Genomic DNA, 27,366 nt, shown 5'->3' with positions numbered 1-27,366 from the left:
GTTTATTTATTATTATTCATCTAATATTAGTAGAAGTAACATGAGATCAATTCCAATATCCTCACTTATACCACGGCTAGTGTTCTAAGGATATTAACACTTTAACCAGGACTGAGTGAAATGAGGGGTTCCTGTTGGAGGACGGGATGTAAAGCTGATGAGAAAGGAACAATCAGATTGTTCGAAGTAAAGGCAATGTGATTTGGTTCTCTCTATCAGCACGTGAAATGAGATGTGGCATTTTCTCCAGCTCCGACAGCCATCTGATTACAGTAGTCACTCCAGATTACATCGAACTGTTTGGACTGAAAAAGTGCGCTCGCTTCCCAGTTCGCCGTCCAGACAGTAATAACTTCCAGTCGAGAGGAGTGGAGCTGTGCTCTGTCCATCCGCACCAAGTGACCATGAAGTTTACAGAAAGCAGGCAGTCGGTGGCGTATGTATTGGCTTTCATATTAACCTGGGGTTATTTTAGCCACATGTAGTGAGAAGTCGTGTTGCATGAAAGCTTATCTGATTTCACTGATATCTCAGCCAGCAATGGTGCCATCTGGGTGGAAGCGGGTTCGCCGGAGAGAGACAGATTGTGGTTTACATGTGTCCCGGAGAATTCATGTGTATCCGATTTAAAAAGGTTTAATGGTAAGTATGCCGCTCTCAGAGGTTAATCCCCCCGAGGATCAGATCAGCGCAGCATGTATTTGGAGTTTTTGCATCAACTGTGTTATTTTCTGTATTTATGTAATTTAAGATGGTTTTAAAAGAAAAAGGCTTACATTATATAACATGCAAACCTTAAACACATCTACAACATGCAGATTGCCTGCTTCCTTTCATTCTAATGCTGTGGAAATGCTTTAGGAGACTAACCATACCGCCATGTGCATTTAATTAGCTGCGGTAACGTCTGGATCATTTTTCCCGGGTTTGTTTTTTTTTACTAGGCAACAACAATATGGCTTTGTTAAATGCAGCATTTTATAAATAGTATAAGGAATATTTCAAAGTGACAATCCGCAGGAGAATTGTGGTGTATTTTTTTTAAAGTTTAACATAATAGCCAGAAGACTATTTTACTGAAAGAAAAAACAACTCCTATCTTCCTCTGTGTGGTTACGTTATAAACTAGACAGCAACAGAGAACAAACAAGGCTTGTTGCAGCTAATTAATACTATCGGAGAAAAGAAGTTATAATGAGGAGAAAATCTTGCTTTGCAACATATTGACAGAAAAATTTAGTAGTTACAATATCCACTGTGTTGTTTAAAAAAACAAACAAGAAAAACCCAATACAATCTGGGTTATCATTAATATTTTGTTTTCTAATCGTTACATTGAAAGCTAAGTGCTTTTTCTTTTGTTTTGATCATTTCCCACAAACGTCAACGTGATAACGTGACAATGTGTTAAACCTCTTTTTGTAAAACAATTTTTTTATTTTAGTTTTAAAACCTAAAAACAAGAAATGAGATATTGGTTCTTTAAAATGACTGTTTATTTTCTATAATAGATATTCATTTAAGTTATGTAACAGTTGTGATTCTGAACAATTTTTATTTCACTGCACCGAGGTTAAAAATGGATATTTAGTTTGTAAAGATTACAGACCCCCGTTCATGGGATTGACCTGGAATACTGGCTCCTATTCGGAGAAGAAAAACCAATAACAGTAACTACCCAAGGAAAATGACATGGAAAAGAATGACGTCAAATTGTGCATTAAGATGTTACAATTCCAACAAGTTCAGTCGCTGTAATCACCTGTGCGAAACCGTGTGGAAAATAAGGGGAGGAATTACGGGGGGCATGTGTCTGGATAACTGTTCTGTTGGCATTTTAGGACACTCAATAAAGCGAAGCGTATAAGGGAATGAAATAATGTAAAAACGAGATCCGGAAGATCCATTTTGAGGATCGTTTACATCGATTTTCATTTTATGGAATGTGCTAAATGCATTTGGACAGTCCCACACAGACACAGGGAGGAATTTCTGGACACTTAAGTAGACAGCTCGGAAGAAAGCTGGGAATTGTAGGCCATGTGTCTTTTATTTCCCAGTTTTATCACCCTTATCATATAAAACTGAGTTTATGATCACTTCTTTACGTTTGAGTACTTACATAGCTAGCGATAGCTTGTGCTAACTACTTAGCACATTAAAGACTGACGTTATCGTAGGTAAACAAACTTGCTCTGTGGTCAAAAATAAAGCCATTAACACAAGCAACTGACATTAGCATCTTTTTACCGTTATACTATGTCTTATTTCATCCTGTGGAACAGGTTCACGTCATCAGGTCATTGGCTTATCTGTAAAGAAAGACGAGGTTGAGACAGAGGCTGTAATCTAAATTTGTGACTTCATAAATCCTTCATTTGGGTTAAAGGAATGACTAGACAAATTTTACTACGTTGTAGTTCTTACTGTGTTCATATACTAGTGATCACATTCCTATTTTTAACAGCCTTTCAACGTCCTATTCCTGTGCTGCATTTTTAAAAACAATGAGAATCGCACCGTGACAGAAATATTGACAGCAGCCAGAGTGTGAGAAGGCATCTCCCCTCCGCAAACGTGTCCCTGCTTCCAGTGAATTGGTACATTTTGTTTTGTCACGAGAGTCTCTGTGAAGCAAAACAGGGGAACAAATGAACACATTTTAGATTTATTTGCCACGCTCTCAAAATTGTAAATACAAGTTCCCCGACGTTTCTGGCGAAGAAGGAGACAGTTTGGGTGAATTTACACGTGGGGTGAAGATCAAAATTGTGGCTGTCGCAGCATGTAGCTTTCAGCCAGGGGAAGAGAGGTGGGCTCAGATGTAAACATGCAATTGTCTGTAGGCTCTGCGACAAAACGTGGTGGATGTTTTCCCTCCTACAACTGTAATTACATCTTTAGAGAATCTACTGAATGAGTGCTGAGTTTGGATTGAATTGCGGTGTGGCACATTCAGCTCAGCATCTTTGACAACAAACAGCAGGGCTGACACAACAAGAACCGCCTGGATTCAATATTTCCATTCAAGCCTCGCATCCCGTTAAATTATCCATCTGAATAGGCATAAAAAAAACCTGGCATGAACTTGGCTCCAATTAACCTGAGTTTGGATGATTGACTTTCATCCTGCAGCCTATTCCACTTAAAGAAATACCTGCCACGGCTGCAGGACCATTTATTTCATTTTTTATTTTTTCAATGATTAAACAGTGCAACAGACTGGGGATCTGTCCAGGGTGAAATCCGCCTCTTGCCCGAAATGTTAGCTGGATATAGGTACCAGCACCCCTCCTGGCCCCACTAGGGACAAAGGTGTTAGAAAAGGAATGAATGGACGGACGGACGGACGGAACTAGTCCAGTCATCCTGTTTAAAGAGGCCCAGAGCCGTTGAGGGATGTGCAGCGGCAGTGTTTGAGGTGAAGAAATGACAAGAAGTGGGAGGAGGGGGCACTCTGCACGAACAAAGAAAAGGGGGTGTCGAGGATCTTATCGGGAATTGGCGGCCCCCCGCTTTCCGTCAGAAACAGATTGAATCAACCTGAAGGCAGTGCAAACACTGACAAGCAATCGTTTGCCGTCCGTCGTTATCTCTGCCGAGTCTGAACAGGCGGAAAGCAGAACTCATGGCTGCTTGATAACAGGCGGGAAAGAGAAAAGTTGGATGCCGCGGGACGTTCTCCCTCCTCCGGATCACTGCAGCTTTGTGCCAGTTTAGCCAGACTCACCGGCCTTGACATGTAATCAGACGGGTGCGGGCTCCTCGGCGGGCCTCTGGGGGTATCGGAGATTAGCCCTGAGCGGTTCAGCACAACAGGACCGGCAGACGTGTCCACCGGCCTCCAGATGAGATGCCACTCTTTGTAGGTGTCACCTTTTCCTCCTCCAGCCTCCGAGCACGAGAGCAGACGAGCTTTCTCACACTCGCAGAGACACATTTTGCTGCGAGAGCGATTTGAGGTTAAATTTTAGCCGACTGTGAAGAAAATACTTTTTATAGATCCTAGTTGATTAGTCCAACATTCTGTGATCTACCTCTGCTCTACAGAACCTCTGGACCGGCCCTCCCCGTCCCGTCTCTCTCAGGCTACACGTCAGCGAGCAGCTTTGAATCACTGCGACGAATATGTAAATGGATGCCATTAAAGCTCTCTTTCTTTAATTAGTCTTTAGATTTCATGACTGAGCGCTTCCAATTATGGATCAATGTCTCATTTCTGCTCACGCACCCCTGGGTGAGTGGAGGCAGTTTTTCCTTTTGCAAAATGCTTTATAAAGCCTCGTCTGCCAAGAAGGATGCTCACATCACACTCTGCAACTGCTGATAAATGCAAAACGTTGCTGCTGCAACTCCACCACTATGTGCATTTACGAACAAGCTCCTTTTCGAAACTGGGTAACATTTTAGCACCCTCAGTCACTGCAACAGCCTGTGTGAAATTGTAGTATGGGAGTTATGAGTGGGCAAACTGTAGTGGTAGTAAGATACAGAGCTCTGAAGAGACATTTACACCCTTTGAATTTTTTTCAGATTTTGTCATAAAACAAGGTGAACTAAGGTTTGTTTGTTTTTTCTTGTTTTTTTTTTTGTGACTGATCAAGACGAAGTAGTACCTAAGTGTGAGTTGAAAACAATGTGATTTCCCATATGGGAAAAATTTGACCAAAAATATTCCATTTTAAATTACCGAACAGATAAGCAGTGTTCTGACTAAAATTGCGTTATTTAGTAAATATTATTGCATTGATGAATGGATTGAGATCTGGTGGCTGTGTCATCTTCATTTATGTTAAAGCGATTAAATCTGCTCAAAAACACCTCGATATGATCCAGCATTTACTTTCTTCCTCCTTCATTTTAAGACCGACTTTGCTTTACTGAATTTAGATAGTGTCTATGTTTGGTTATTTTAGAATTTAGTTTCAATTTATTCATTTACAAATTCAAATGTATGACATCTGACATTCAAGTCACTCTAATTACACCATCTTATTGATATTATCAGCACCATAATGGCAGCATCATGCTGTGGGGGTTGTGTGTTACTTCAACCGGAACAGATACAATGATCAAAATGAATGAAATGTGCATGACAGCAACCGTACACATTTAGTCAGAGCTAGAATACAATGACTTACTTTAATAAGCGTGTGTGTGTGTGTGTGTGTGAATAGTTCAGACCTAAATCTAGTCCAAGACTTTAAATTTGCAGGTGGAAAGCAAATACACAGCTTTTAGTGTACTGGGAGGAGAAGCTTTACAGTGGGATAATCCCTCGCATTTTAAGGCTTTTATGGTTTTGACGGTTGCTCAGAAGTTTAATAAATACAAAACTGAATTGCATTTTAAAGGAGGAAAGATAATAGCATTTGCATAAACACTTGTTTTAGTAGATTGCACTAAGTAGTTAGTACTCTCACCTCTGGGATTTCATTTTGAATTTATGTCAGAACAGGTGTGTGGAAAAATAAACGTATACCAAAAGGTAATTAGTATTAAATCTGCTCAAAAACACCTCGATATGATCCAGCATTTACTTTCTTCCTCCTTCATTTTAAGACCGACTTTGCTTTACTGAATTTAGATAGTGTCTATGTTTGGTTATTTTAGAATTTAGTTTCAATTTATTCATTTACAAATTCAAATGTATGACATCTGACATTCAAGTCACTCTGATTACACCATCTTATTGATATCATCAGCACCATAATGGCAGCATCATGCTGTGGGGGTTGTGTGTTACTTCAACAGGAACAGATACAATTATCAAAATGAATGAAATGTGCATGACAGCAACCCTAAACATTTAGTCAGAGCTAGAATACAATGACTTACTTTAATAAACGTGTGTGTGTGTGTGTGTGAATGAATAGTTCAGACCTAAATCTAGTCCAAGACTTTAAATTTGCAGGTGGAAAGCAAATACACAGCTTTTAGTGTACTGGGAGGAGAAGCTTTACAGTGGGATAATCCCTCGCATTTTAAGGCTTTTATGGTTTTGACGGTTGCTCAGAAGTTTAATAAATACAAAACTGAATTGCATTTTAAAGGAGGAAAGAAAATAACATTTGCATAAACACTTGTTTTAGTAGATTGCACTAAGTAGTTAGTACTCTCACCTCTGGGATTTTATTTTGAATTTATGTCAGAACAGGTGTGTGGAAAAATAAACGTATACCAAAAGGTAATTAGTTGTTAATGGCAACGCTTTGCCCATCGATGGGTTTGAGAAGTCCTTCCACCAGTCCCCAGGTGACAATATATCTGTTATGAACTCAAGGAAGACAATGAGTGTGCAGGAGTCGACTCGCCCATCACAGCTTTTCACCTCTCTGATCCGCGCATCCTTACATCAACACGGAGGTACAAGGCAATCATGCCCACACAGCCTCCGCATCACTTCCTCACCAACACTGTAATTATCCCAAACAAAGCTGCTCTGTTTACATATTATGCCTGTGGTTCTGAAACAACGGGGGTTGCAACTTTGTGTATTTAAATCCATGAGCAATTTCTTACCAAAGTGCACGTGTGTATAATTGTTGCACATGCATTAGCTAAGAGGAATGCTAGTTCTTTTCTTTTTTTAAAAAAAAAATCTTTCCTTCCTCCTGCTAGCTACGAGCCCGGCCTGTTGCCACAGCGAATTTGACATCTGGCTCGGCTCCACTTATTCGTCATTGACCTGTTTGCGAAAAATAAACACTGTAATACAAATCTGATCCTTTCTGTGACCCCCCTCTGTGACACCGTGTTTTGAGCTGGAGCTTAACCTTGCACATCCCTCAAGCTCTTGGAGGGGGGACAGAGAGGAGGATAAATCCCGGGTTGCGATCTGATACTCAAGGCCTCTCTGTTCAATGACTCTTGTGTGCTGTCCAGGTTCTGTTGCCATGCCAACAGTGGCGGAGCTGAAAGGACCTGGGATATTTGAGTCTTTAAGGACTTCGCCGAGGAGGACAGGCACCAGCAGTGTCACGGCACCTGCAGGTGCTGAGGCAAGCCCGGACGGTCACATGATGTCACCCACAAATCATCCAGGGTCAGCCTTCAGAGGGCGGGCGGGGAGCGGGACAGCGACTGTCTGCCGATGCAGGGCTCAGTGTCTGCTGCCCCCTAGTGTGCGTGTGGCTGAGTTTTCAGCAGCTTTGCTGGACTCTTACCCCCGCCCCCCTCAGCCTGGAGATGTGCGCTCTGATGGGAGGAAAATTTAGTGAAACTATTGAGACAAGGAGCAATTTATTACATTGCAATTTACTATTTAGACAGCTTTCCTATGAATGAGACAGATATGGAGTGCAGCTGACTAATAACTGATGTCGGATGCAAAAAAGGTCCGAGTTCACCAGTGATGATAACTGCCGTCATTAGGGATCCATTACGCCGTGGAGCCTACTCCAGCTGATGGACTCTAATGATGATGCGCAGCGGAAAAGCATTTGGTTTTGATTAGACATTGGTGGAATGGCGCATTTCATTAACTCCGGGATGAGATTTTGTTGTCTGGGAATTGATATGCCACTGCGAGAGCCTGGGCTAACACTCCGACTGCGTCCTGCTCTCCTCGAGGCGATAAGGAGCAATATCCAAATGTAATGAAGGAATGTTCTGCTCCCGAGTCTCCTCTGTCTTCTTAGATTTGGAGTTCCTGCCTCTATATTTTCTCTCCTCCTAATGCAAAATGATCCCGCCTGCCAGCCTGGAAACATGAAGACAAAGTTTTCTTGCGCAACTATATTACCGCACTATTAAAAATGGATACACACCAGCCAAGACGATAAATACTATTTAAAAATAAATGATTTACGCTGCCTTTTCCCTCCATAACCTGTTTTCTCATTTTGTCAACCACAAACTTAATTGTTTTTTTGTTTGTTTTTTTATTTGGGATCGTATGCAACAGACCAATATATGAAAGGTTTGGCGAACTGTTCAGATTTGGTCTCAAATGGCATTACAGCATTTCTGTTTAGTCTGGCATCTTACGTTTCCACTCAACCCAGTCCAGATGAGACGGGGTGGGGGGAAGCAGTGATCAAGTATGCGTAGGAGTCGATGGTTTTTCCAGAGCGCTGTAAGAACAATCAGAAATTTGATCCATCCGCAGGCTTTGATCCACACAAGCCAGAAGCCGTCTGTTTGCATCCACACTTCATTATAATCGTATAATTAATAGCACTCAGGCCTTTTGTCTGTGAGCATCTTAGAAACGGGTAAAGTATAAATGATTAAATTAAGATTATTCTCATGCTTATTAAAAGTGGGGTTTTAATTTAGACACTGTAGGTTATTTGAAATGCAACAGCCTAGTCCTTTTTTTTATTATTTGCCTCTAGAGAATAACTTCAATGGAAATTACATCTACTGAACTATTTCTTTCCCACTGGTAAGAACAAAACAGAATAAAACAAAATGCCTCTAAGTATAGTTGAGAACTGGCCTGTGGACTGACTTTTTAAATCCATGTATTAGAAGTTTGTTTTTATAGATAGCTTACAGAAAGAGGATAAAAATAAGCAGGCAGGGGAGTTATGATGTTCTAGAAACGTACCAGATCTTGTCTGAGTCTAGCGACGTTGCAGATCACAATTAGTAATCTCTAGTGCCAAACATCTGGATACTTCATGAGGAAATCCCAATCATGATGATGAAAGATTATTTGATAATCTAAAGACGCTGTTATGTTTGTCAGGAACTTCAACAGCAGAAATTCATGTTAAAACTGAAGCACTTTGAAGTTTAACCTCTTGATTAAACATGTATTGTACACAACGTGTGTTCGAAAGAAAAGCTCTTATGTGGCTCTGTTTTGTTTTTATAGATTTTGATGGATCTTTGCTGATCGCTCATGAATTACATGCTGGACAATTGCTCTCAAACATTTGGCATGTTGGAATTGAAACCAAACCCATACAGGACACCTTTAAATACAATTATATTTGTGGACAAAGGTTTTTTTTTTTGTTTTTTTTATCCTTACAGTGTTCAGTTAGTCAAAAAAGTGAAGTGACATTTTTGGGTCAGCTCAGACTAACATTTAGTCTGACTAAAAACTAACAATTTCAAAAACTTTTTGCCCATTTCTTCATTGCAAAAGAGCTCAGGCTAAGTCTTATTCAACGTAACCATTCAGTATTTAATAGTTCAAATCAAAGGGTTTGATTTGAACTATTCAGTTTCAGCATAGCTGTCCGTTTAGAGCCGTCCCGTGAACTTAAGCTACCCCCATCCTACAGCAGCTTTAGCAGGATTTCTCCATACACTTTGCCATCATCTTGATAGCAAAAATGGTGGTGGTACTATCACCACCTCGTTTCTCTGTGGGAATGTTGCATTCAGAGTCGTGTGCAGTGTTGACCACAACTTGCTTGTTCTGTCCTCTACATGGTTTCTAAAGGTTGTAATAAGTTTAAACTCCTCCTGAGTCTCTGTAGTCCTCTGATTAATGTTCTCCTTCACAAACATCACTTTATATTGGCAGCCATGTTTTGTCGGGCTTCCAGTTGGAAAACCACTCCATGGGATGCTTAACATTTGTGATATTGCTTTAGAATTAAACTCAAGCAAAGTACGCCACACCTTCATTGGTCATCTTTAGTTTGTGTCCATTGGCTGTAATCATGCTGTTCCTTCATTAAATCTCTGTACTGTTTAGGAGGCTTTGGTTGCTCTGATTTATTTAGGTATACAACATAATGGGTAAATGACTGAAAAGTAGTAGCATTATTTTCCTACTATTTCACAAGTCTTCAGTCATTTGTGTTGGTCTGTCAACACAAATGATAAAATCCCAAATAAAAAGTATTGTTCTGCAAAGTTAGCTTAAATAATCGCTTGTACTTCAGGGTTAACTTCATATCACTTGGTATGTGTTTACAAAGAGGATCATGAACTTCTCAGAATGGGTGTCTGCTGAGGAAAGGAAATTGCTTTGGAGCATGACAGTATAGATTGGACTCAAGCAGTATCTGTGTGCCAAAACTGAGATCTATGTAATGATTTATGCTGCCTGCATTGCACTTTCAAGGACTGTTACCAAAATCTGTGTTATTTCTTCCACATCCCCATGACAACCTTTAAAACAGAGAAGTTGCTTTTAACGGCCTTGTTCAGTATACTCTCTATTTCAGGTTTGTCAGCTCAGAGAGATATAAATAAATGTCAGTTGACGTGCCATAAATCAAAAGTATTGGTTTAGTATCTTGGTGGAAATTATAGCAACATGAGCGATGCTCCGGCTGCCTTGATTCTATCACCAGCCATTTATTGTAGCCCTCGTGTAGGAAAAGCTTTGACATATTAGAAATACAAGAATCTCAGTATGGACCTGCATGCCTTCATTCTCATACGCCTACATTCGCAGTGCAAACCAACTCATTTTGAGGTAGCCTGGTATTAAATTTTTTATCAAACGTGAAATTGGTGCTATTTTGGATGTCATATTGACAAGCTATTGTCTTGCGCTTCCGTACAAGATGGTTTTTCCATCTAAGGATGGATAGAGCCCTCATAGACTGCCAAAAACTTTTCGTTTGCGTCAACGCAAACTCACAAAAAAAGAAAATACACTGCAACGTCTTACAGTTTATGTTCAGTGTCCCTGTGTAGCTGAAGCAAACATTAAGTTTTTACTTTAAATGTTTTAATCTAAACTTTTGTTAAAAGCTCTAAATAGGCAGCTTAGCCCAAAACTTTACTTTTCCAACCTCTAAGACTTAGAGCTCACCACTTCAAATATATTGTCAAAATAAATGTGGAAACAAGCAAAAAGCTACCTGGCAACTATTAAAAGGTTGTGATTAGTGTAATGCCAATAAATATTTTAAAGTTTAAACTGGTATAAATCAGGTTTGAGTTGGTATTTAAAAAAAAAAAAAGAAATAAGTTAAATTTAAATATTTATTTTTCTAACTAGAGACTCCTTAGATTTTTTGAGAGAGGTCTGTTTAATTTACTTTCAGAAAAAAAAATCTTGATTGAATGGAAACACTTTCAAATCTAAATCTGTGTATGAATGATTTGGAGAACAACATGAAGATCTCTATATGATTTTTTTTGCTTTGCCCTTTGATGGCATTATTTTCCTTTACATACACTGCCTGGCCAAAAAAAAAGTCGCCACCTGGATTTAACTAAGCAAATTGGTACAAGCCTCCTATTGGATAAGTACTGCATGGGCGATTATCTTTCAGCTGGCAACAAGTTATTTAACCCCAGCTGATGCAATGAGTAACTCCTCATTTCTTAAACAACCGTGGCAAAAGACACATCCTGTGGTCGTGGAAAAGACGTTAGTCTGTTTAAGAAGGGTCAAATCATTGGCATGCATCAAGCAGAGAAAACATCTAAGGAGATTGCAGAAACTACTAGCACTGGGTTACGAACTGTCCAACGCATCATTAAAAACTGGAAGGAAGGTGGGGAACCATCGTCTTCCAGGAAGAAATGTGGTCGGAAAAAAATTCTGAATGATCGTGATCGACGATTACTTAAACGTTTGGTCAAATCAAATCGAAGAAAAACAACAGTAGAACTCAAGAATATGTTTAATTGTGAACGCCAAAGCATTTCCACACGCACAATGCGAAGGGAACTCAAGGGGTTGGGATTGAACAGCTGTGTAGCCGTAAGAAAACCTCTAATCAGTAAGGCTAACCAGAAAAAAAGGCTTCAGTTTGCTAGGGAGCATAAAGATTGGACTCTGGAGGAATGGAAGAGGGTTATGTGGTCTGATGAGTCCAGATTTACCCTGTTCCAGAGTGATGGGCGCATCAGGGTAAGAAGAGAGGCAGGTGAAGTGATGCACCCATCATGCCTAGTGCCTACTGTACAAGCCTGTGGGGCAGTGCTATGATCTGGGGTTGCTGCAGTTGGTCAGGTTTAGGTTCAGCAACATTGTGTGCCCAAAGAATGAGGTCAGCTGACTACCTGAATATACTGAATGACCAGGTTATTCCATCAATGGATTTTGTCTTCCCAAATGGAACGGGCATATTCCAAGATGACAATGCCAGGATTCATCGGGCTCAAATTGTGAAAGAGTGGTTCAGGGAGCATGAGACATCTTTTTCACACATGGATTGGCCACCACAGAGTCCAGACCTTAACCCCATTGAGAATCTTTGGGATGTGCTGGAGAAGGCTTTGCGCAGTGGTCAGACTCTCCCATCATCAATACAAGATCTTGGTGAAAGATTAATGCAACACTGGATGGAAATAAATCTTGTGACACTGCAAAAGCTTATTGAAACAATGCCACAGCGAATGCGGGCTGTAATCAAAGCTAAAGGCAGCCCAACAAAATATTAGAGAATGTGACCATTTTTTGGTGGCGACTTTTTTTTTGGCCAGGCAGTGTATATCTCCTGTATGTCTTTCTATTTTTTGTTAGTTACATTTATTTGTCACCTTTTTCACCTTCTTGTTGCGTCTCTCTCTTATTTTTGTCTTTTGCAGGCACAGTAAATATTATTTTCCTCTAAGCTGTAAATCCATTTGCTTCTTACAAACATATTACTGGATTTATAATTAATGCCATCTTTACCTTGCTTTGGTATAGTAGCTTTCAACCTTTCCGTTCTGGTTTGCTTATAAAATTAGACTAATGGCAAGTATAATATTAATATTAAGTACCATTTGAAACATTTCATGTATGTTTTTTGCCCCCGTCTTTCCGTTCAAAATGGACTTTTCATTGTTATCTGCAGTGTGATTTTGGCTTTTGAGCGTGTCCATGATTACAGTAGATTCAGGCTCTGAGTAATTTGCTTTGATTGTAGAGTGGCTAATCAGAGGGTCAGGAAAATGTTACCGGGCTCCTTCAGAAGAAAGATCGTGCTTCATGCTGTGATCATCTGCGTTTTCTGCTGGATTTTTTTATTTTATTTTTTTTGTGTGTGCTCTGAAATCAGCTCTGACCACTGAGGTTGCTCTTTGGTAGCAGGCTTGGAAAGAAAATCCTGTCTAATGGCCACCTCTCCCTCCGAAAAAAATAAAAATTTATCTGCAGCTCCGATAAATCAAATTCGTGCTTGTCTTTCTTTTCATTTGCTTCTGTCAGTGTCTACCCAAATTTAATCCATGCGTCTATTATAAAAGGGCATTTATCGTCATTTTCGGATTTCCTGTCCAATTATGTTCACACTTCTTGCTCACAATAGTTGGATTTATTTCTATAATCATTGATGGGATTCTATTCAGCACAAACTTGGGATTGTGAAGTTAAGATTTATATCCCAATTCATCCAGGGAGGAGGAGAAACTCAGGAAAAAATACATAGCAGTAGCTATGTACCCAACAAACCGGCACCTTATGAAAAAATATAAAACTTCTCTGTTTGAAGCTGAGACTGCTTATGATTCAGCAGGAATGACACAGGGCTGTAAACGGTGAATGGACTGAAGTTATATAGCACCTTTCCAGTCACTCTGACCACTAAAAGCGCTTCACACCAGATCCATCGTCCCTCACAACCGTGCACACTGCTCCATTGGTCGGTAGGCAACTTACACACATCAAAAGACAGCCAGACCTTATGGGTCTATGTGGTACACCATTACTCACTCTTTGTACTCACTAACTTAATATACTTACCTTTTTATTGTCAAACAGTCTTCTGTTTATGTTTTGCACTTTCAACATTGTCTATTTATAGCTCAATGATGAGATCTGTCCATCCATCCATCCATCCATCCATTTTCTGGTCACCCTTTGTCCCTAATGGGGTAAGGAGGGTTGCTGGTGTTCCTCTCCAGCTACGTTCCGGGCGAGAGGCGGGTTCACCCTGGACAGGTCGCCAGTCTGTCGCATCAATGATGAGATGATAAATTCACATAGTTAATCTGATTAGATACACAGACAGACAGATTCTATACATATAATTCTATTCCAAATGTATTTTTCACAATACTGTATGGTGTGGTGTTGCCTGAGTAGTCATTTCATTAGTGATAATTTGGAAATAATTAGATTGGAGATTCATTAGACAGCAATTACAATGCTTAATGGCGTACATCACCTTACCTAAGCAAGCTGTTAATTGTTATTATGATTATTATGGAATGCATAATTCATGAAGTAATAACGTGAACGAAGTGAACAATGAGAAAAGTCAAGTATTTAGAAACAACAAAGTGGAAGGGTTTCTTCGTCACAAAAGCACAGTCATGGTGGAAAAGGTCGGCGCCTGGTCAATTATTTAGTAACCTGTCAATCACATGCACACTAACAGCATTAAATAAGATCAAAACTACATTCCCAAACAGTCCAGCTTTAAGGAGCCACACGAATTTCAGATGATTTTGAATCATTTTTAGACCTACAATCCAATTATTTTCATATTTCTATAGATAAAAATGAGAAAATATTTGCATCTTGTCAGTGTTATCAATTTACCTTTTTTGTGTTAGACTCCTCATTTACATAGTTTTCCAAACACACACACACAATATTGAACATGGTCTGATACCTGTAGTTTTTACTGTCCATCTCATAGAATAAGCACAATCTAAATTTTCTATTTGTTCAGCAATTTCTTGCTTACCTGTTGGCTCAAAACAACTGTAATCCTCAAAACTACTGGGGAGGCACCACAGCACGTTTGATCAGTAAGGAATCATAGCTCACATAGTGACATTTGGAAATTCTCCAAAACCTAAATATCAATTGTAAAGCCAACAGCAGTCATGTCAGACAACATGTGGAAAGTGAAAAGCTAACTTCTTTTTTTAATCAAGCATGCGTAGCTTTGTGTCGCCTTGGTAATGTCATGAAGGGAGGACGTACTGTGACAAATACCTTTAGTTTCCATTAGTGATGGTTCGGCCATCACAGTAAGATTCTGTTTTATAATTATTCTAGAATTATCTTTGCCACTTGTAAACATATACTTAGCTTTTCCCGTTAGAGTTTGCTCTAAAGTTTGCTGCTTCACCTTATTTACGTTTCAGAATTAGCTGTCGCATCGGCAGCAATATTTCTCTCAGCATTTTATTTATGCTGAGAGAAATACTGGAAACCGGAACATTAAAGTAAACTCCGAAATGTTTTCCAATTTTACAGTCGTCCAAAGTTCCTCCGAGATGCAATCTGCTTATCACGCAAAAATAACGTTGCGTAATGGACAACAAATAAATCAGATTATTTTTTCCCCTGATCACTTTAAAGCTTGGAACATTTTTGGAGAGTAATAAAATATTTCTGTGACTTCCTGACGTCACAGCGAATGGAGAAACTTGACTCGGCGTAGCATTCGTGTATCACCAGAGTTTGTGTACATCTAAACATGTGTAGCGTGCATAATATATCAGAGAAGAATGTGACAGCTGGGGACACTGAAGGCTGTTTATTGCTGCGTTATATCTTAATAAATTAGGAAGTGTGTTCTTATGACATTTAGAAAGTCTCGTCTCGGATCAGTGATTAGGCCCCTAATGCTTGTGTGGCGGTGCGTAGGTGCCGTGTGTATGCGCCACTGTGGCGCGTGTTTGCAAGTGCACTCCTAAATCAACTTCTTTGTGTGTGGACGTGCGCGCTCGTGTGTCAGAGCTTCGTTTTGCTTACTCGTTTATTGCTGTTCCAGGTGAAGGAGCATAAGAACAGCAGCGTTTCAGGGGCTGTTCTCAAGCACCACTGAAGCCACAAATTTGATTATTTTTTCTCTTGCTCACAAGTAGTCAACTTCTGTGCACAAGGCCACCACATACACACGCACAGTGCCACTTCTGATCTTATCAGCTTACATTATGCATCCTAAATTGCCATAGTGTTCAGCTTTTCATCTTGCAATGGAGCAGTAACCTTTTGTCTTGCTGAACCTTTGGCATTTGTTTTAAACCTTACATGAAGTGTTCAGTGGAAAGATTGCTTCAGTGTTTTACTTTAAGTGTTGTTTCTACGTCACGAACCTCCCAGTTCAAACAGTTGAATACTTCATTTACAGGTTTTAAATGAAAGGATGAGGTCTTTTTCCTGTTTTTGGTCTGCAAGTGTCAAAATGCAGAGAAGGGGTTGAAAACAGAATATTTTGATAAAATAAAGGAATTTGCAGCAAAAATACAGCAAGAGCATTTTTGTGGAACATGGTTGGAGGATACATGAACGATGCTGCAGGAGGGTATGACGGGAGCAGAGAGAGGCTTAAATACTGAAGCTGGTGATTGTTGACAAGATATAGGTGGTTAATCACAAAACGGACACAGCTGTGAAACAAGGCAAACAGGGAGATCTAGGGAAGATGAAAACTAAAGAGAAGGAATGCAGAAAACCTACAACCAAAAGAGAAAATGCTTCACAAAGAGTTTAAGACATGTAAATAAATGGGGGGGGAAAATCACAAGAATAAATTAAGAAGCTTAATGGAAGAATGTGTATGGCAACAATGTCTAAGTAAAAATAATAATTAACTAAATATGGTATGACCTTTTAAGTGACAATAAAGAACTAAACAAAATCAAAATCCAGTCCAGGATTGTGACGGTAAGCAGCAAGTGTCAGTGGAGTTGACGAACCTCCGTTCAGCTGATATAACAAGCTGCCACAGTGTAATAGAAAGTTAGAGATGTGATAACGGACACAGTGATTTTGTTGTGTTCTGTGGTCGTTCATTATTTATCCAAATATATTTTCAATAAAGATTGCATCACTTACATATCTATTAAACAGCCCTGTTTGACACGGCAACACACCTTTCAGTTTCAATAAACTTCCATGACAACAGAATCAATAAATATCAGTGAAATGAAACGGTCACATCACATGTAAACGTCTGTATTTTGGCTCTGAATCTGATCCAGAAAATATTCATTAGTGAGCTGAGAAAGGTGCAATTAAATGGGACCTTTATTCAAAAAATGTTGCAGCATTTCATCTGTAGTTATCAAGATTAGCATACAAAAGACCCAGCAGCAGTTATTTGTAATTAATATCCACTTCCAGGATGTTGTATGAAGTCAGTTTAACTTGACCAATGGTTATAATCTCTCCTGATTTATAACAGTCGACTGAAATGGACCAGGACAAAACCATAATTAATGGTAATAAGATATATTATAAAATCTTCATAAAATAATACGCAATGTAATTTGTAATTAAAATGAGAATCTGTCAAAAACACAGATTAAGAAGAGCACAAACGTCCAGTTTAATAACACTATCGATGTCAGACTGATTTAATGGGCAAGAATTAATCAGAATTGATTTGTTTATAGGTCTGTCGATCCCTCCGTCGTTTCCTCTCCTATCGCTCTGAACCCTCCATAAACACAACAGGATGACAGGGGTTGGATTATTTCAATAAAAATCAGATCAAGTTTGTCATCCAGTGTCACAGATTGCAGTAAAATTATTTTATGTGCACTTCCTCAAACAAAAAAAAACAAACAACTGAGTAAAACTAGAACTTCTAAAACTATCCATATAATGAATAAAAAAATCAACATGTATCAAGAGCAGCAAATATTAGCTAAGATCATGTAAAACTGGTAACATATTTCAAAACGTAAGGGTGAAATGTGAAATGTGTTATATCTGTCATTGCATTTGTGCCATCATAAATGTTAAAATATGATTTTGTGTGGATGTTGGCTTGTGAAGGCAGGTTTTTGGAAACCAATGTTGAGCTTTTATGATTAAAACAGTTCAGTCTGTGTCATTTTCATCAAATAGAAATTGCAACCATCTTCAGCTGTTGAAGTATATTTGGCAGGATGACTCCTACAGGGACCCTTCTGCACTTTCTTTTAAATGTAAATGTGGGCTGCCTGAGGCTGGCAGAGTCTCAGCTAAACCCCCCTGAACCTCCCATCCAGAGCACAGAAAAGGGCAAAATCAGTGGCAGACATGACACTGGCTACGTTCACATGCACACGGTACTGTAACCAAAATTATCCAAAAGCACATCAGTGGTTAAACCAGAACAATGTCTAAAGCGCTGCAGGTTGCTTCAGTTAGCCCAGTCACTCATGCATCAAGACAATGATCCAAAGCCCAGCAAGGCCACACCTGCATGACTTCAAAGGAAAACAAAAAAACAACAAAATGAAGTTTTGCAGTGGCTTTGGCAGTCTGGACTTATAGTTTTGTCTTCCTCAGTGGATGAAATCATCATATGAAAACTGCGATTTTATATACTCAGCTTACCTTTACCCAAAATTCAATTTTTGGACAACGTCTAGATATTTGGTGTTCCTATTTCTAAAAAAACGGCATTGATGTGGTTCTTTTTAGTGTTTTCACACAGACGCCGATAAGAACTGTGAATCAGATGCTGACTTTAGCATAATCAACAGATAACGGCTAACAAGTTGCAGAACTTTGAATCTGCTCTGTCATTTGCCAACTCTGGCATGTTCCCTAAATAATGACCACAATGCTCCCACACAAACAGTATAAGAATATTTGGTAACACTTTATTTGTGGGGGTGTGCATGAGATTGACATGACACAATACCTGTCATGAACATGAAGGAGTCTTCATGAACGTCTATGACTGCTGTCATGAAGTGTCATTTGGTAATGATTTTTTTCTTCTTCTTCATGCAAAGTTGTATTAAAAGTCCATTAAAATTGCCAACTTTGCGTTTTTCTGTAAATAATGACACTTTTTATCCAAGGTTCTAATAAAACTTCCATTAAAAGTGCATTAAACCTGTCAATGTTGCACTAAAAGCATCATATTTACCGAAAAACATTCACAACGACTCCTTCATGTTCATAACAGGTGTTATGTTTATGATAGCATTATGCCTGTCTTATGCACAGCTCTTCAAATAAAGTTACCGAATAATTTAGACTTCCTCAGTGCTGGGTCAACCAGCCATCTCCATTATGTCTGTATGCCTGGACCAGTATGGCATTCTCACAGTTAACATTTTTGTAATCAAACAGATGCACCACGATTTGATCCTGACTTTAGAAAAAAAATACAAAAAAATTAGTTTTATGTTTTAATTAAAAGTACTAATAGATCTAGAGGTACCATTTTCCTATCCTGCTAGGCTATCTGCTCAGTCAGCAGCTCTAGAAACGTGCTTCTAGTACTTTCCTGACTGGTTTCAAAAGAAACCAGTCAGGAACCTCTCACTCCTTAATGAGAGTGAGAGGGGGCACTCCATTAGTTTTAATGCAATGCCTTTCCACACAGACCGCTCTGTCTCAGCAATGCAATGGAATGACTTGCAAGTGATCAGCAGCGCAATGAAACAGATCACACAGCTGAGGAAGACTGTTCTCCAAGCAGCTGGAGATGTTGACACGAAGCAAAACCCCTGATAATTGTCAACCTGTGTTTACAGGCAGAATTGTCTCGTATTAGAGCTCCACAACTGGGCAGCAGGACCAAAGCACACAGAAAACACCCGTCCGTTCTCTCAGTCTGTATGACGGTGGTCAGCTTGCACTCCGTCGAGCCGTTCAGAGCTGTCTACTGCAGGACTGTTGGAATCTATCACTGCTTGTTTCAGCAGCCTGGAGGATTGGCCCTGGGAGCAATAATTAGAAAGTATAGTATGGATACCAGAACCCAGTTAACCAGTGCAGTTTACACTTCCTGATGCCCAGTTGTCAAATCGAATCAGTTTAATTTGTCATTCTTGTAAGAAACAACATTAGGTGTGTTTAAGATTGCAGCGTGCATTCTACAAGAAAAGATCAGTGGAATAGTTGAATGGCGGCTCATTGGGAAAATTTTGACAACTTTGAAGAACCCAAGTCATTTCTTCTTCAGGGCCACTAGCAGTGGTGGCGTGGGAAGCTGTCATGTGTCGCCATGGCTACATTTTTCTTTTAAGGCATCACATTGTCATTTTGATGTATAAATAGCTCCATAAGGCATCCCCGCCCATCACATTATGATGCTAAGGTATACACATATGTTTCAGTATGTCGCTGCCGGTGTCATGGTGATTAATAGGTATCCTCACCATGCCTAAACAGCATCTTCTCAGCACTCTTTGCTGTTCTGAGTGATTCCGTTGTCAGCGTCTCCGGCAGTACCTTGTCAAGTCCGATTCCCTCTCCTGTCTTCTCTTAACCTCAGGTTCTCTAATCTACTGAGTCTTTCCAGCCTACCTCTGGCTTCCCTCTGGTCATATGTCAGGCTTCAGATGTTGTCAAACTGGAGCTAACTTAAGTGTTTTGAAGTTTGGGCCAGCTATATGTCACACCACCACCGGCCGGGGCTTTTGTTGTTAATTGAATCTGGTCCAGTGCTGAAAGTGACAGTGGAATGGGCAGAGGGTCATGTGATAATTACTACAAACTTGAAAAGGAAACTTTGACCCAAGACCACACACTAGTGTCTTCAGGTTGATGTCAGGCGGTTTGAAGTGGCGTCACATCCCAGCTGAAATCAACATTTGAGTCTCACTTCATTATATGAAACTTTCCAGGGGGGCAAAAACTTCCAATGTTGTTATCATGGACAGTTTTCTTGAAACTTTCTCTATAGTGTTTATTGTGGTTTGATTTTTATCAGCTGTTTTTTAAAGGGATATACTGAAATGATGGGCCTGATCTGGAGTGAACGAACGAAAATGGATGGATGGTTCCTAATCTATCCTGATTGCAAAATCTAAAATCTAGCTACAGACACTCAGCTCCACTCTAAATCCCTCACAGCTCCTTCTGGTTCATGCGTGATGTTCTCTTTGGTCGGGGATTCTGCAAAGGAAAACTTGTCTCCTCTGATTTATGACTGCAGACTTGAAAAACAGTGCAGTGAAAAGTATTTACGCCATTAAAGATTTATTCTGCTTTTGCTTTTTCTGTCACACCTAAGTGTTTCACATCATCAAACACATTTTAATGTCAGACAAAAAATATTCAGAGTAAACACAGGAAGCTGTTTGAAGAAAAAAAAATCCAAAACCCTCTGACATTTAGTGTGACATCGCTCTGCATCCCTCAAACATATCATGAAAACACAGCACACAAAGACAATAAAAAAATATTTTAAGACAAATTGAAATAGATTCAAATCTGCTTTTACAAAAAAATAACCCAGCTAGAAATCATCTATAAAACTTTGATAACCATATTTCTAATTTTAAATCCTGCTGGGGAGCATTTAACCAGAAATATTATGTAATATATGTAGTATATTTTTTTACTTTTATGTCAAATCATAAAGATTCATTTACAATACATTTCTGTGGACATATAAAAGACAGACAGATAAATAGATGGAGCCTTAGGCATCCAAGGTATTAATATCTTGGATTTCCTCATACAAGGACACCCTGTTTTTAAATCTGTTCCCAGTGGTGTTCACAATATTTATGACGATGTTGACCAGACAATGAGGCTCTGCCAAGGTTTTTATCCTGTAACTCACTGTACGTTTTGAAATGCTCTTGACTTTCTTTATATTAATTAATCTGGTGTCCCTCTGTAACATTGAACCTCCTCACCATGTTAAGTCTCTGCAGCAGGCCTACGTAATCCTACAATAACATAATATCGCTTTGTAATTCTAGACTTTTCCAAGATTGGGTGGGGGGTCCAGTCGCTTTCTGACCCCTTTGGGATTTACGCCTAGTCAGACCAGTTCTCTGTAAACTGTTGTTGACTTGTCCAGATGATGACTTGCATATATTGGTTTTGTCCTGTGATAAGGTCACTTGTAAACTTTAATTGCTGTGACTCTGCTACTGAGACTGTGTTTCTGCATTAATGATTCCGGGTGAAGCTGCACTTCTATTCCTTAGTCATCCAATCCTTCCTCAGCGGTAGTAAAAGATTTCTGACTAATAAATACAGTAATGTGTTATAGTTTCCTTTGACATTCATTCCACAGTTTTCTTTGATTTTCTGATTTCTAGTTTTATATAGGTAATGTTTAAATTTGTAGACTGAAGTTTGAATACGCCTACATGTGAAGCCTTTGCACATAACTGACGGTATACAATCTTTTCTGTCCTTGAGTTTAATTTCTCTTGAGAAAAGAAATCTCATTTCTCTCCTCAAAATTTGCATCTTGTTTGGCAGTTTGAAGCTAAATCTTTTGCGTGAAAATGCATTTTATGTCAGCTCTCAGTAAATTCAGCACACACACTAAGAACATTAATCTTTAATGTTAATATTTTTTGCAAAAGTTTTCAAGACAAACACTTACTACAACTGATAATATCATCAAAGTAAGAGAAAAAATTGAGAACACAATTGCACCACTTTCAGTCTTCTCCTCAATCTCTGAAACTTGCAAGGTTGTCGGTTTGACCCCTTGACCTTTCTTTCACACTTGTCACGTATGGTTTTGTCGTTGTTGTGCGCAACCCAGAAGATTTCAGAAGGACAGTGGAAGGAAACTTGTTTTTGCAAAATTTAGTTTAGAACCACTTTTCACTGCAGGTCTCTCAGAAAATTGGTACAACTGTTTGGATTTTGTCCTGTTGGAAACTAAACCTCTGATATATGGGCTGAAACCCTTTGCATATTCTTACCATGCTTCATTTCAGGCTTACTCTATATTTATTTCCATCCATTAATTTTAATCAGCCTTCTCCTCTCTGCAGTAAAAAAAAAAAGGGATCACCACATTTCACTGTGGGTGAATTGAGGCGTACCCATGGTGATGAGGTACGCCAAACGTTACCTGTTGGTCTCATCCTTAGTCATTGGATTTTGTGTAGATATGTCAGAGTACAGAAGCCTGAATATGAAAGACTCATCTTGTCTTGCAGATTTTTATATTTAAAATATGTTTAATTGCATATATCATTTTCTTTCCTCTTCATAATTTCTCTGAATGTTCTAAGATGATCAAATGTGAAAAAACGAAAACAATGCCAAAGGGAAATTAACTCTTTGCTGTCTGAGTACATTTTAGGCAAACCTGGCAACTCTGTTGTGATTTTTATTTTTCATCTCTTTTTGCCAAGGCAACCTTCCTGTTTTGGGGAAAGTAGGCCATTTGTGTTTTTTTGTGACACTTGATGTCTGCCACACATTCAGTGGTTTATTTCTGGGTCTTTAGCGCATTATGTGTTAACATTGTTTTTGTTTGTTGGTTTTACTTTGTTTTTTGTTGTTGTTGTTGTGTTTTGTTTTTTTCCCAGATGAACCTTGTGGCTCCTCTGGTCTACAAACAGAGATTAGCATCTGTCTCCCATCCACAGCATTGTGGGACAGTTATGTAAGGCGGTGCTGTCGTGCTGCGCCCTCGACGACTCGCCACGCTGATTGGGGCAGCGTTATGAAATGTGACACAAGTTATTTGGTTGTCACCTTAATTATTTATATACACCTCTGCTGGATGTGAAAATTGGGTTGTTGTGCTCCGCTAGGCAACAACTCCTTCATTCTCTCAGTGCAAAAGTGAACGTTGGGAGAGTGTCCTATGTGAATATAAAAGCAGCAGATAGAGTATTTCTATTATTTATCGTTTTACTGCTTTAAGGACCCGATTTATAATTTACGACGTTATACGTTTGCGTGAGTTGTCGTTCCACGAGGTTGCACCTTTTTGTTTTTGCTATAATCGAATTTGCCTTGAAAGGCGTTAGATGTAATGCCTGGAGATTTACAGTATTCTCTATTCCACATATGCACAAAGAACATTTTCTCCACACAAATTGCTGCGTGGATTTATGCATCTCTCCCCGTCTGTCTCTTCTCACCAAATTACATGACAGCGTTTTGCACCAGGGCACCACAGAGAGCGCGTGTGAAATTTATTGGCGAGGAGTTCCTGCCATTTGACACACGGGATGCGGCTAACAGATCTCTTGCCATTTCGCATCTCCTCCGGCTCCTGTGCAATGCTGACCTTTTCCTGCCTCCGGTTGTATATTTAAACTGTGAGAACCAGAGACTTATGGCGCCATGGGAAATTTTTATTAGCAACGCTCTCCATTTGTCTGACTAAATTCAGAGCTGCTGCAGATCGTGCCAAAGCGCGCCGTATATTTACGGTCCTCCAGAGCAAACAAGGGCGCCAGTGACAAACCTAACCATCAACACCTTAGCGACTGTTGATGTGGAGCGAAACGTTTCTTTAAACTCTCCCAGGGGAAAAAACCCTTGGGCATTTAACTGCATCTTCTTTTTACAGGTCTTATGAACTGAGGGGAAATGAATGGCATGATTTTAGATGACTTCCTGTTTATACGAACTTCAGAGTTTTTAACACTCGTCATCCTAAGGTCACAAAACGACCAGAATGAGTTCAAAATCACACGGAAACCTTGGATTGAGAAAGTATCCATGCCCATTTTTTTACCTTTATTTGCATTACAACCACAAACTTAAATGTGTTTAACTGTGATTTTATTGCTATACATAAACCAATATAAAATAGTGCACTGAAAAGTGTGTCATGCATTAAGCCCCCAAATAACCTGCCTTCAGACGTCACACATTATCGGACAATGGAAAACTGGGCAAGAGCACCAAGAGGCCCACAGTTACTCTAGAGGACCTGTAGAGATCTAAAGCCAAATTGAGTTTTTTTTTAAAGGTTTTATTGGCTCTAGTGGCCTTTAATTGACAGGAAAGTGGATAATGAGAGAAGGGGAAGACATGCGGCAAAGGTCGCCAGGCCGGGAATCGAACCTGCGACGGCCTCATCAAGGTTTAAGGCCTCCTTATGTGGGTTGTGCTTAACCCCTGCGCCACCACAGCAGATCCCAGCCAAATTGTGCTTTTTGGCATAACTTAAAAATGCTTCGACAATTTGAATTTGACACATGGTGGTGGCAGCGTCATATTTTTCTTCAGCAGGACGATTACGTATTACCTCTGTGGAAAAAAAACCTGGTGGAGACCACACAACACTCAGCATGGTTTGGAGATTCACCTTTAAGGGGGACAACACTAAACAGCAAAGTGTAATAATATGATTTAGATCAAATAATATGCATGTGTTTTAATGTCCTAGTCAAAGTCCAGGCCTAAATCCAAAGGAGAATCTTGGCCAACATTTAAGAGTTGCTGGTTCACATTAATCTCCTACAGAATTTGAGACAAAGTTCTGTTTTGAGGTGTTGAAAGTTAAATATTTGATGCAGTCGCATCAACGTGTGGTTCAAGAAAGCAATAATGTGACATTTTTTAGATTGCTATTTGTAAAAGGTGCTGAAAACCACACAAACCTTTCCATCCACTTTACAGTTATGCGCAGTCCTGGGTTGCACATAACAATGAGCAACACAGGGCTCAGATAACTTTGAATTATCTGCATAATATGTGAGTACGTGTGAAAAAGTTCAATGGATATGAACACTGAGAGTTATTTCTCACCCAGCCATGTTTCTACCTTCACTGATGTCTTATTTTTTTTTGTTTATATGTAATTATAGATCTGAGTTGGGAGCTCAGAGGGTGCTCCAGGTGGATCTGAAAATGGAAAGCTTCCCACAGCCGACAGGCAGCCGCTGGATGGCCTGGCAAGTGGAGTACCCGGCCAGTCGCGCCATCACAAAAGAGGTCGAGACAGAGATTCGCCTGGCGCAGGAGGAACTGGCAGGCATTGTGCCTCTGGCCATGGTGAGTGATGTTTCATCCAGCTCAGTGGAGCATCAAAATACATGGCTCCTCTCCTCTTGCTCTGCATGTAAAATCGAGCATTTAAGTAGTTTCAAGCACAAATTTATGCCTGGATCCTGTGCTTGTGGGTTTTCATAACAGGAAAGGAAAAACTAAACTAACTACCGATGGTGGATAAATTTAACGGAATGACATATTCAGGACACGGTCTTGTTTCAAAACCAATACCAATGTAATTAAAATTATGCAGTGAATTTACATATGCTTAAAATGACTGTGAGAATGACTAGCTCACACTTTGTTGTAGTTTTGTTCACATACTTTAATTAAGATATAAAGTAAGTATTTGTGCAGTTTCTCCTCAAACAACATCAAAAACACCAAGAAGCACACCTGAAATCTCCGGAATAGGATTAAGGAAATGACTGAAGCAGAATTAGGTTATAAAAAATAACCCGGAAAATATCCCCACCTCTGGTGCTTTCAAAGAACATCCGTCTCATGCCACAATTGTATTTCACTCACAGATGGAGCTAATTTTCCATTTAGTTGATCAGTTGACTAAACTGGATTCTAGTTAAGGTATCGCAGCGTAAGAGGAAAGTCACTTTGAAAACCAAGTTTTTGCTTCCGCTCTCCCACTTGATGCTGATCTGCCTTATAAACCACAGTAAAATACAGACAACTTTCACACACATACATACAGTCTTCACCTCTCAGACCTCTGCTGTTTGCATTAGGAATGTAGAGGTGGTGATATCCTGCAGGCCTGAGCAGGATATCACCCGTGGCGTGCATTTAGGACCAGGGGAGGAAATGAGAGCAGTGTAGCTTACCACAGGCCTCGGATTGGATCTGGTTTTGACCTGAGGGGGCAGCCTGGAGCTGTGTATCTTTCTCGGCAAGGACCAGGGAGTGTAAGATTCACTCTTGTGAAAGTTCACCCGGGTCACCCTTCGTGCATTTCTGCAGCTTTGTTATGCATCCCAGAGAGCGCTTCCTCTGATGCAGAACCGCAGCAACAAACATCAGCTGTGTTGACAAAAAGAATGAAATAGAGGCACTGTGTTACAACAGTGCTGATTAGTAAAAATTAAAAGGAAAAAAAGATTGTCATTATTTTTATTTTGCGACCTCTGATGTGTAGGATAGAGACCCGACTGTTGTGTTATTCCCATTCTCCAAGTATAGCCCGCAGCTATGCGGATGATTGATGCCTGTGGGCGGCTGTTCCTGGATTTAGAGGAACACGAGGCATCCTCACCCACTGATCCATTCTCCGGATAATTGCAGCGGCGTCTTTAACGCTCCCGTATTATCCGACTTCCTTTTCTCGCATGCTTTTCATGTCACTGACGTAGCACCCTGCTCTGGGTGCTCCAGGAACATAGAGTCGCTCCCACACTTTTAAAATGACAAAAAGACGATTGTGTGTGATTCTTTTCAGAAGGCTTTATTCGACAACAGTAAAACGGAACTAATTTTTGGATTTGTATTGTTAATTTATAGTTGTGGGGAGCCCAAATGAGTGAAAAATAAAAAATAATATATATATTCTTTTTTTTTTAAGACAGAACATGCTCAGTCATTCTTTCTCAACGTGATGGTTCTGCTCATTGTACACAGTGAGCCATTTTTATTGCTCGCCATAAATCATATGACTTTTTCCTAATCATAGCAGCAATGAAACCAACATTACCATTATTTCCTGAACTTGGCTAAATCAGTTAGACAGGATAACTTAGGTGGCAAACAGGGGGTAAAGATGATGTTCCTGTGTGTTGGCGTGTGTGTGGGTGTGTGTGTACTTTCTTCCTTTTCCTCCATTGGATTTGCGATTCAGTGTGCAAACCTGTAAGCCAGTACAGAGACCTGTACTG

General features: G+C 39.7%; 1 protein-coding gene across 1 annotated transcript in view; it reads left to right on the top strand.

Annotated features, from left to right (window-relative positions):
• Nucleotides 1-27,366, top strand: part of si:dkeyp-14d3.1 (transmembrane protein 132C) — a 169,270-nt gene that overhangs the window by 99,722 nt on the left and 42,182 nt on the right. Inside the window, exon 4 of the mRNA XM_044111393.1 lies at nt 25,300-25,486. Coding sequence (XP_043967328.1) covers nt 25,300-25,486 — 187 coding nt within the window. The remainder of the gene's footprint in view (nt 1-25,299; nt 25,487-27,366) is intronic.

This window comes from Gambusia affinis, linkage group LG03 (genome assembly GCF_019740435.1).
Source record: "Gambusia affinis linkage group LG03, SWU_Gaff_1.0, whole genome shotgun sequence".
NCBI lineage: Eukaryota > Metazoa > Chordata > Actinopteri > Cyprinodontiformes > Poeciliidae > Gambusia > Gambusia affinis.
This window is presented reverse-complemented; position numbering and strand designations above follow the sequence as displayed.